This window comes from Abramis brama, assembly GCF_963993115.1.
Source record: "Abramis brama genome assembly, chromosome: 13".
NCBI lineage: Eukaryota > Metazoa > Chordata > Actinopteri > Cypriniformes > Leuciscidae > Abramis > Abramis brama.
This window is the reverse complement of record NC_139975.1, coordinates 10903624-10916243: the sequence shown is the minus strand read 5'-3', so window position 1 is coordinate 10916243 and position 12620 is coordinate 10903624. Positions and strand designations below refer to the sequence as shown.

The 12620-nt window shown below is 36.0% G+C and overlaps 1 protein-coding gene across 2 annotated transcripts in view; it reads right to left on the bottom strand.

Moving 5' to 3' along the window:
• Positions 1 to 12620, bottom strand: part of fstl5 (follistatin-like 5) — a 122388-nt gene that overhangs the window by 99985 nt on the left and 9783 nt on the right. Inside the window, exons 2-3 of one of the 2 annotated variants that reach the window (XM_084132523.1) lie at positions 7190 to 7325; positions 2949 to 2979 (exon numbers count right to left, since the gene is read on the bottom strand). In XM_084132523.1, the coding sequence (XP_083988649.1) occupies positions 2949 to 2979; positions 7190 to 7325 (167 nt within the window). Of the gene's footprint in view, positions 1 to 2948; positions 2983 to 7189; positions 7326 to 12620 lie in introns of both variants that reach the window. The other variant, XM_084132522.1, reaches the window with a different exon arrangement.

The following is a 12620-nucleotide window of genomic DNA, read 5'->3' as shown; positions in this document are numbered from 1 at the left end:
TTCAATAGATGAGCTTCATCAAAAGAAATAAATCAACTTCATCAAAAGACTTTCACACAGTCACAGGAGGAATCTTCCAAAACCTCCATTAAGTTAATATACCTAAGTCAGAATTTAATCCACTTAAACATGGAGTAATTAGTCTGAATAATTAAAATGATTAATAAATAATTGAAACGGCCCCTCAAAAATTATTTTCTGACAGAATCTTAAGTGGAGAGGAGAACAAGCCGTCCGAGCGTTTCCACATTGGTTTTCTTGGGTAATATGAAGAAATAAAAAACTAGTTCACGCATTTGTTAGGATTATGAGAATCCGTTTTTGTTAGGCTAATGAAGATTTTCGAATGTGTCCAAAATATATGCACTAAGTATTATCTTCAAAGAGGGGGAAAATATTTAGAAAAATAGGGGCGGGGCTTGATTTTATCCATTTAAAACTGATTGGATGGACTGAATGTGAGTTTGCTAAAACAATGACTAATAATTAGCCATTAGGTTGTTGGCCAACATTATCCAATAGGTTGTGTGGTGATAAAATCAAAACATAAGTTATTTTAGAGGACGAGTAACTTATTCAATTTAAGTTCAAATTTATGAAGAACATTTTAATAACAAGCAGAGATTAACCGTTCACAATAAGGAACATGAATGAAAAAAAGTAAATAGGGTCAATGTTGATTTCACACTGAGTATGTTTATTATGCACATTCTTAACCTGATTATGCTTAATAAGCCAAAATGCACGTGGTCATGTAAACGCATTAACCTGCTTACCTCCTTATCGGAGTAAAGTCATAAATGGCTTAAGCATAAACCGATCAACAAAGCTAGATTTTTGCCCCATACATTCTCCTAGTATTTAAACGCATTAACCTGCGTTCTTTCAGCTTATTGAACTGTGCTTGTTTGATACAGTATGTGAGAGAAAAGCATCCTTACATGCGGATTGAACGGGTTAGTTCACAAAAAAAATATGAAAATTTAAGCTTTTAAAGCTTCTCTAATTGACATATAAACATTCCTCAGCGGACATAAACAGAAGCTCAACCGAACCTGCTTGACACGAAAGAACAAAAATGGTTCTTGTGCAAGCTCAAACGTGCTGCGTAACACACGAGATCAAACCTTAGTTATCCTACATCAAGCAAGTATGCTTGAGCTCCGTTTACCACAACTGACGTGTGCGTTGATGAGTGCTCTATGTGAATAAAAGCCTAAATTAAATCTGTTAATTTGGACTAAACCGCTCAATTCATATAGATTAGTTTTAATGAACTTTTTGACACTTCAAAGTTGTAGTTGCGTAATCTGTCAATGGAGGGACAGAAATTGCTCATATTTCATTAAAAATACCTTCATTTGTGTTCTGAAGATGAACGAAAGCATTACGGGTTTGGAACGACATGGGGGTGAGTAAATTATGATAGAATTTTCAGTTTTGGGTGAACTAACACTTTAAAGGCTCACTATGCAGTTTCCTTTTTTCTCAAACAGCGACCCCTAGAATCGCTGTGGAGTACTTTCCGTTTTCTTCGTCGACTCCCATGATTCACGTCTGAAATGCATGCTAGTGTCTTCCATAGAGGCTGCTTCATATGTTGTTGATGTATGTGACGTTGTGCTGTATAGCAAGTCGTGATTCACGCCAGATTTGTCGGGGCGCCACCTCTCAAACTTGCATTGCTGGTTTTTCCAGCGGCGTCCCCCCCCGCTTTGCTATCGGGATGATTCGCCCTACTACGAGTTTGTTTACCATCAAAATGGTTTCGATGCTTTTATATTGAGGTACAAATCTTGCATAGTGTGCCTTTAAGCACATCCAGAGTATTTCAAGGAAATATATTGCAAACTCTGACTCTTTCCTGACCCAATTTATTATAAAAATGCGTTCTCATCTCATGCAGCCGAAGTAGAAGTGGTTCAGAAGAAATCAAAGTTCTGCATGAGTAACTGCCTGAGAGGACAATATATGAGTCTGTAAGTTTTCCACTGGAATACTCTTCAGTTTTTAATGATTTATTTAACATCACAACTGACATAACATGGAATACTAGTCAGATTCAATGATTACATTCACAACCGCAAAATAACCTGATTTATTAATAAAGTCTTGTAAACATAGATTAGTTTCATTGCCGGGTTATTGGTTTGCATATAACCAGGACAACAAGTTATTTCCATAAGCTGATTTTTGGGAGTTATCAGCACATCGATGTGCATGTAAACAAGCTCACTGACTTTAAAAAGGCAGAGAAGACAAAACAGAGAGCATCCATTTGGTTGAACAGCTGTAGATAAGTGAGATCCTTTCTTTTATCACAATGCCAACTCAACTTTGACCTTCTGCAGTAATACAGTCTGCTTCTCTATTAAAGTCTGATTATATTACCTGTAGCCAAAGGAGCTGCTAACACAAGCTGACCTGAGATAAAATTTATGGTGGGACTTCACCTCACACAGAGTCTGAGGAGTGAGATGGATTTTTCACATCTCAGCACTCTCTGTAGGTTCTTGGCATCATCTGACTAACTCTTGTGCCATCCTAATTACAGATGACTGCTGGGCAATAGCCAACACATGATTTACACCTTAAACCACAGACAGTTTGCTAGCATGATAATTAATGTGGCTATATGCTGCCTGATTGAGTACCCAATACTGCTCCACACAAAATAAACATGCATTCAGTCCAAATACTGGCATCATGCAGCTTTTTTTAAGGGATACATGAATTAATACATACTCTCTAGTTCAAAATGCTAACATATTCTCAATGCTAACAAATGCTCAATTCTCAATACAGATAATGAATAACAAAGTACAAAATCATAACCATATTCACTTCAAAGTACTTCAAAGAACACAATGGTAAAATACTGGTACCTTTTGGTCCATATTTAGTGTCTAAAAAGGGTGGGAAGAGAGATAAGTGGGGATTGTACATACCTTTAATCCGTAAACTCTCTGAGATCCCATCCTGCTGGAACAAGAACAGAGAGAAAAACAAGACTTACAATAAATTTACAGTATATAATGTCATTTGAGTCCTGATCACAGACATCCACACACTTGATATTTAATGTTTTACACCCCCCCCATGCATCTGATTCCTGTTATACTTCTACATAAAATTGCATTAATAAATTAACAATGTGACTTTATTTAATTAACTGCTGCTCCTTTCTTTCTTTAAAAGTATGTTATAGGCCACATAATTCCGATGGCATATTGCCATAGAAAGCCAAAATATTCTTTTAAAATGTTGGTGCCTGAATTATTTGTCAGTATGAGTTAAATGATTCATTTATTCAGACCAGCCAGGGTACGGCAGTCTCTCAACGAAGTCTATTTCTAAAGGTTAAAGAATGCCGTATTCCACCGTTAGAGACAAATGGGAAATGCTAATGTAAGCTATCATTTTGCTTAGGAAGACATACAACAGTGCCATAAGATGAAAAACAAAAGAAAAAGGGTAACACAATTCTAAACCAGAAGCTTTAGCCGACCCAAAATGAAAACTTGGTCATCATTTACTCCGTTTAATTTTCTTGTAAAATACAACATGAGATTAATATTTATAAGCTGTTCCTTACAATATAATGACAGTTGATGTGCATATAAAGTATTTTTACAAGTATTTTATTTTTACGCTGCAACAGCTAAAGGTTGTCTACACTGGATGCGACAAAGCGCCCGTTGCAGAGCATTTGTACTTCCTGTCAGTACGTCATAAACAGAACGAGGCATCAGTTTACTGTCGAAGATTGTTGCTCGGGTCACGTCACATCCACTGTAGACAGAATCACTGTTTAAGTTTTATTGTTTTTAGTCTAGACAAAGTGTTAGTGATAAATAGTGAACTATTGCTTAATGAATTGCTGTGTATGAGTATGTATGAGGGAAAATGGTGACTAAATAAACTTTTGTTGTATAGTCGAGCATTAAAATCAGTAATCAGTAAATATATCAGTAATTGGTCTTGATATAAATCGATCAACAAGATGATTTGGATATCTAGAGGGATTATTCTTTTAAGATAAATAACTGGTGAGGATATTAATTTCGAGTGATTACCATGAGGAAGGCAATTACAAGCTTTCTCTCTGTTTTCCAAGGACTTTGGAGCCAGTTGTCCAATCTGTCCAAAATTGAAACCAATTTTGCTAGCCCCTCCCCTTCCTGTGCCCGTGACAAAGACAGTTTCACAACAGCACCTTCTTAACTCGAGCATAAACACCTTCAGTTATGCACTTACAATGGTGTACTTGAATGGTCACCAACACTTCTCTCCAGATTTTTCTCTTTTACTTACCATTTTGTTTCCTTTTTTCACCATCTGACCTAGCAGTTCTTATTTAAAATGTAAGTATACAGTGGTTATTTCTTGATTCAGTGTATTGAGGAAGAAGTATACAGTAATTGCCCTGAACTGTTATTCATTTCATGTTATCTTAAAGTCACATTCCTGCAATAGTAGAGAGAGCATTTAGCTCACGGTAACAGCTCATTCATTCTGCTGTGACTCTCTGAAGACTTTTGAGGCTTGGTGAATAGATTAACTTCCTGGAATCAATTGTACATCAATTACGCAACTGAACTACAGAAATGAAATCACAGCTATAATAAGATCCTACAAGACCCCGCCCTACTTGCTTTATCTTACATGTGCTCCATCTGTCATTCAAAAGTCTAGCTTTTTGATTGGTCTAAATTTGGGCCATAATCTGAGTGGAGGTAGAGGAAGGATGGGGCTACTGTGAATTAAACCTTTGGCTATGACAGGAGATTGGCTTTTGCAGAGCAGGACAAAGCTTCATACTATAAGCTGAATTACTCATGATGATTGAAGCAGGCCGAGTTGAGGGAAAGCTAATGGGGTCACTGCTTATCTCTGTGCCCGTGCCAGAAAAACAGGCTCAACCCTGCAGCCCTCGTCCAACACACCTCCCCCCATTTGAAACGCTACGTCAGTTGCCTTACCCTAGCCAGTCATCTTTATGATTTCATATTGCTGGAAATCTCCATGATAACCCCACTCATATGACCCTTGATATAAGATTCATATATAACACAACCACTAAGCATAATTACAATTACTAATATTGTTTCTGGTTTGTGCCATCAAATACATTCTTATCTGAGGCTGGAGTTTGTTTGTTTGTTTTGCATTTAATGGATTTTCCACACACTGTGGTCTGATAAGGAAGTTATTGCAAGAAAAATGGCAACCACGTGTTCCCACAGTTCCCACATTTCAACTATGTATGCCTTCTGATATGTATGAGAGCATTAGCAATTAATAGTGAAAGAGAAGAGCGAAGGGCATCTTCATTCATGATTTCCAGCTTTATTAAATGAATGTCTACATAAGAGGGTTGTGAGCATTAGCAAACAGCACTGATACTTGAATGGAGTGGGATATTCAAGGTTACCTTCAGAGAATTAATGACAGTGTCATTAGGTTAAATGTGCACTTGAAAAACATTTATAACTACAACAGCAGTAGCGATCTTCCACTTTTATTAGTGGGTCACATTAAGACTGAGCTCCACATTATTTTAAGAGTTTCCCATGTTTGATGTCAATTGCTGCTCACTACTCATAATAATAATAATAATAATAATAATAATAATAATAATAATAATAATAATAATAATAATAATAATTTATTATTATTAATATTAGTAGTAGTATCCTCATTTCTCAGATACTCAAAATATTAAATAATAATAGTAATATCATCATCATCATCATCATCATCTTTACTATCCCAATTTCTCAGATGCAAAACAAATGTAAAGCCTGTTAACTCCATTATTTTCCTCCAAGTCATTGTAAATAAATCAGACTTAAATTGCACTGCACATAAGATTATTAATTGAACTGGCTGACATGATATTAATGCTCTATCAGTCTTACAAGAAATAAAAATTCCCAGGAAGCTCGTCATCAATGAAACACTGCATATCTGCCTATGCCATCTGTCAAATTCTAATGAAATAATATTTAATACAAAACCTCACTCATAAATGGAATATTTTGATAGCTTGACAATACTAAAAGCTGTCTGAAACGGTAACACATGAGAAATGGAGAGGACGTTTTCTAAAAGCCTAGGTGTGTTTTTTGGTTGAATTGCTTGGTTCTTTCCACATTGTGCATTTGGGTCAGGACAGTGGCATGATTGCATCATCTCTAACAGTAATTACCAAATGGCAGCTATTTACTGTAGCTAGGTAATGACTCAGGAGGAGAAGACACCAGTTATACTTGTCCCTTTAGATTTACCAGCAAAACTTAACACGCACACAACACCACTTCAGTTTGTCTGTTTGAAAGCTGCAGACGTATTGCAAGAGATGAAAAGAATGAAAGATGCTCTCCAAAGCTCATTTCTTTGAAGACAAGAAGCTCCGAGAAATGCATTGTAGTGTAATGAGTGTGACAGGGAGCATGCAAAGATGTAAAATTTACATAATCAATAACAATTTATTTACTCAATTTACTCCAGACCACATTTCCAAGCAGAGCTCTCTCGTCAAACGTTGAACAGACTTTGCACCAAAGGTTTAGTATGAAAACACCCCATGAGTTTCAGGTAACTGAAAAATAAACATGTCTTAAAGGGACCATTTTTGTGACCCCTTTCCCAGCTGTTTATGTTGATATAAAAGGAAAATGTTCCCATGAGTCCCTGTTCTGTCAGTCAGTGCCCTCCCTCAGTCAGAGTTTAATTGATCCGTTACATAATATGAATGGTTGCTCATGGAGGTGATGAAGTAAAAAGAGAAGAGGGAACCAGTGGAGCTTGTTAGTGCTGCATTACGCCTCAATTGCTGGTATCTGACTGTGTGTGTCCACAAAGCTCGCTGCAACGGCCAGTCAATAAACATTCAATTACACAATCATGCTGTGCTGTTTCATCATGATGTCAGCGCAGCAGGAGTTTTCGCCTGCAGTTCGAAATGTCCAGTGGCATAGATCCAATTCTTTTTAGTTTAAATATTATTGTGCATATCTGATGTTTGGTTCATGAGCAAAAGAATAATAATGAATCGTCATGTGACAATAATCAAACCAGAAGCGCTCGATGCCATGCGGATTTCCATAGTAATTAGCGTCGTAACCGGCCACAAAGGAGTCTCATCTTGTAAAGGGATGGCTAATGAAATAGGAAAGATCGATACCTTGTGACGGAATCTGACGAGAGGTCGATACGCCAGCGGGCTAAATTCTTCTTTGCCTGGACGTGCCTCTGCGATCAGCGCTGCCCCCAAGAGCAGGACAGCTGCCCACCATCTTTTGGAGCTTCTCATTACCCTCCTGTAATAAAACAAAAAGACATGAATACACAAACAACGAACTGTCTAGGTTAAGTCAAGCGGAGCATTTGAAGCCTTTTGAAACAAACAATGCATCACAGCTCAGCTAATTAGAGCAGACAAAGGAGGATGCCAATCTGCTGTGGGTTTAAAACTAATGCTTTCAATAAGAAGCCCACACTCAATGGCAAGAAATCTACAAGAATCAATTAAGGAATAATGAGCACCATGAGGAAATAAAGATAAAGCTAAGGAAAAGGATCCATATGTATTACCGGAGAAATGACGGAGAGTGAATTAGATTGCAGTTGTTTTTAAGTCAGGCGCACATACCGAGGTAACATTTAGATTAAGATGGGATATGGAAACGTTTCGTTGCCTTAAATCAGTGACCCCCAGTGTGTCTGTAAAAGTTTAGAGGAAAAATATTAAATAATAAAAAACTAACTAACTAAATAAATAAATAAAAATTGGTTAAAATAAACAAATGATAAAAAATATTAATATAAGGACATTAAAAATAATAAAAAAAATATTTAAAAAATGAATAAATAATAAAAATAGATTTAAATAAAGAAATAAATAAAATGATTAAAATAAAGAAATTAATAAATAATACAAATGTATTAAATAAAGAAATACATTGATTAAAATAAAGAAATTATTTTTTAAAAATGTATTAAAAAAATTAATCAATCAATCTGACAGAGTTCAGTACTAAAGTTGAAAAAAGTAATAATGCAATGAAATAGAAACCGTTATTATTGCACACCTATTTACAGTTGAGAATGTGGGGTTCAGTGGCATCTAAAAGACTGAAAACCCCTTCTCATGTGACAAAATAAGGCATCTAAAAATATATTTGAATTCACTAAACACAAATTTGCCACTTTTGCACACAGTATTTCAATGCAAAAAAGAAAGAGTGTTCCTGTCAGAGAAAGCAATGAAGCAACAAAGTTAGCTCATTAACATAACAAATATATGTATAGAAAAATAAATAAAACAAATAAAAATGAATAAATATGGATGAGAGTACAAAGCAATGGGGACAAGTTTTTTTTTATGGGTTTAAATGAGTAGGACGTACTCCGAGGCCCCCCTCGTCACAGGTCCCGGGCCGATTACTGTGTGAGAGAGAGTTGTCCTGCAGGAGTTCAGAGATTTGGAATCGAAACAATAGTTTAGAATGACATGGCATTGGTTTTCAGAACTAAGCAATTAAGAAGAGATCTGTCCAAACACCATTTTACATCATCGGTTTGAAGTCAGGCACATGACTGGCCCAAAAAATGAGCAAGCGCTCTCGATGCAAACCTGTGCTACCCATCTGTGTATTTATTTCAATCTCGCCATGCATGACTGTCATTTTCAGGCTGCCTGTGTGCCAAGAAGAGAGGGAGCATTAAGAAGGAAGATTGAAAGCTGTGCAACCACCTATAGGGACAGTCATCATAACTTTATCAGGTGGCCATAAATCGTCTACGCCACATCCATGCCAAGTGTCTTGGCATTGACTTTCAAATGAGGGCTGTCTATCACTCACAATGTTCACAATAGATCATCGTGTGACAGTCTCCCAGCAGGCAGAGCGATACGATTGTCTCCTACTGCATCTAAACTGTACCTGCAGTGATTGTTTACTGAACAGTGCTGCCATGTATTCAGAGCATGATCTTCTGAACCATCATTTCCGTCGCTCGGTACACCCCCATGCTCGAGTAGACCAGAGTAATAATGCTGTGTTGGTAACACTGGCATTGCAGAAATTTGTAATCTTTGTAGTAACAATTTATGCCACCCTCTATAAAGTATTTAATTCATCCAACAGTCATCCAAAACTGACCATAACAGATTGGCAAGGTTGTCAAAGTGGCTCATCGACTGCAAAAATTACTAAATTAAATTAGAGGGTCAAGCTATTAGAAATTAGAGGGTCAACAGCTATTTTTACAGCGAAAATTAAATATAAAATAAGTGTAAAATATAAAATAAGTGTTAAATATATATAACTTCATGATATATAATGCATCCCACAAAGATTTCAATCACATTTCCATCAGGGGGACGTGGAAAGAGTCAGTTCTTGAGAATTCATGTAGATAAACAAAGGAATTAGACAACATCTCCACTTCCTCAGGGGGCTAAACCATCTGGCCTACATCTTGACCAAAAACATCACTATCACCTCCGACAGGAAGGTCCTTTTGCAGGTGATGACCACATCTGTCCTGATGGCTATTCAGCATTTATATGGGTCAACTATGCTGGACATCTACACCAGGCCATGTACGTTTAAGAAAACAGCAGAGCTTGCAACTGTTTGTTATTCTCCTGTGAGGTAAAAAGCTCTGACTATTTGAATTGTGACACAAACATACAGGGCTGCAAAAGATGAATAAATATTTGGATTACACAGTATATCATAAAAGGAAAGTGTAGCGATAGTATACACAGGTTCAGGAAATACAGAAAAACCCTATTTTATTGTTGGCTAAAATCTGTTCAGCAGTCCCAAAGGTCTGGTTACTGGGTTTCATAGCTGGCAGCAACAGCAATAACAAACATAACATTCTATTAGCACTTACTGTACATACAATTTCTTTTTTTTGCTTTGGGGAAGAGGAAAAAGCATTTATGTGTTGATGTCATTTGTGCAAATGTATTTTCAGCTGAAATGGTCTTTTCAACATCAAACTAAACTGACCAGATGGGGTGAATTTGAAGACTTAATAAAACATTTATCATGCAACAAGGCGTACAGAGAGAGTCAGAAAAAATGGCCTTAGTCTTACTTTCTCTGGCTGTTTTTATTCCCTAGCCTGTTGCTCATATCTGTGAATTTTAAATGTATATTTTGGACCTAATTAAACTCTGCACATTTATGATCAGCGATTTAAGAGCAAATAAAACTCTCTGCCAACTGAAAGCAACTTCTGAAATCGAACGAATTAACATGTAATCCTAATATGGCAACCTTTTATCTGCTTTTCAGCAAATCAGTCACTGACAAATGTCACGCAACCTAATTAATATTCATTCAGTTGTCTAATTGATATGCATAGTTGTTCCCTACACCCCTGGTGGCTGCGATTTTTTTGTTCTATTTTTTGCAAATTTTGACAGTGGAATAGTGTAATTTATTTGTACATTCATAAGAGCGTAACCCAGATCTTTCTGCAATCTTGTGACTCATCCTGATAATTTGAGATGCAACTGTTTGCGCCATGTCGAGAGAAGTGACAGTGACTGTTAAAGTCTGGAAATGCTCCACTAACAAATCCCTGTGAAAATCTCGCCTATATTTTGCAGTCTGTCAAATCATTGGGCTGTGGGCAGTGACAGATGTTGGCCATTTGTGTCAACGTGACTTTTCTGTCATCGTGTAAACTGTCAGCAGAAACTCTAATTATACTGGACTGTACAAAAAAAGCTTGTGTTGAATTTGCCTGCAATATTGTTAAACCTCATGAGTGTCCTAAAGGTCATGCAAAATATCCTTCTCCACCGTTGTTTCAATATCATTAAACTGCAATCAGTGTTTAAATGTCACCACACAAAATGAAAACCTGCAAAACGTCATCATGCCGAACAGGTAATCTCATCTATTCTCACTAGTCCACTTTCACAGCCTTGTTGTGTTTATAATCACGTTCTTGCAAACTATTTTAACTCACACTTTCAGGGAAAAAGATTATTTTTTTTAAATTCTATTTTAATTTTAGCTTGGTGATGGTGGTGACGTTGAAGTGGAGCAACCATGTATAGTTTGTTTACAGCCTAAGGTTAGCTTTTTATTTCTGGTGATTGTATTTAGGCTTCAAAATTCATAAAAGTCGTGCTCATTTGTGAAAATTATTTTGATGGACGGCATGTGTAAGTATCATAAACTTTTGTTGATCACAGAGCATATTTTTGGCAGTAACATAACATCATCACTGCTACTCCAAGTCAACAATGATCAGGGAACTTTTATTTCAGGCCTCCAGGTGAACTGTGAGATTCTAGTGTTTATGAGCATCTGCAATGCTCATAAACACACGCCCATGGAGTGCTTCATTATTGAAGTTGTAAAGCAGAGCTGGAAAAAAGTAAAGTGATTAAAACCTGTTGGTGCACATGCAGGATCCCCACTCTAATGCCAAATTTCTAATTGTATTTACAGACAAAAAAACTCATCATTTTTTACAAACTATATATATTTATTTATTAAGTCTTCAACTTCAATAATTCAGAATACTTCAACTTCAAGGTATCAAGTCTTTAACTTTAATATTTAATCACTGTTTTGTATCAGAAACCTTTCAGCGAAAGTAATATATTCATTTGTCACAACAAATCTAGGATGTTTAGGATGTTAAAAAAAAAGTATACCAATGCAGTCATTCAAGTTCTAATGGGTTTGTTATGTCATGGGCTTTTAGTCCAGAAGCACCGTGCACATTTAGAGAAATATTGATGGATGTCATGTTTGCGTCACACTTCTCCATATTCCAATAAATAATGAGCATTCATCAGTGCAACACCTCTCTTATTTGTTTCATTTATCAGAGGTCACCCAAGCATTTAGATGATCAGCGAAGAAGATAAGTCTGATGTCATATGATGGGGTCGGTAAAGTATATATATATTTTTTTCAAACAAAAGATGCATTCAATTATTCAAAAGTGACAGTAAAGACATTTACAATGTTACAAAAGATTTCTGTATCAAATAAATGATGTTCTTTTGAACTTTCTATTCCTTTAAGAATCACGAAAAAAAAAAAAAAGTATAACACATTTTTAAAAAGATTAAGTAGTCAACATTGATAATGAGAGGAATGTTTCTTCATTTGGGCTTTTTTTACAAGTAAAGGTGATTTTACAAGAAAAAAAGTAACTTTCTACTAAATCAGAATGGAAATGAAATGTAAAAGTGTTCTTAATAAAACATAACAAACACAAGCAATAATGTCGCCTAAATGTATCTGCTTAAGCCGATACCCAATCTCTGATGCTACGACACTCTTAAACAGTGAGAACATAAAACAACAACAGCATACACATGCATTCTGTGTACTTAACTATTCGAAGAGAATTACATTTTATCACTAGAAAAGTGATTTACAATTAACTTGAATTAACTGGTCAAAGATCCAGGATGCATTGTTCCCGCCACAATGCATCATGGGTAATCCCACATGCTCCACTTTATTTATTGTAGCTATATCGGAAAATGTATAAAAAGCTACAAATTATCTATTTTCTATCTCATTCTATAAGGATCCAAATATGATCAAAAAAGAAGCTTTATA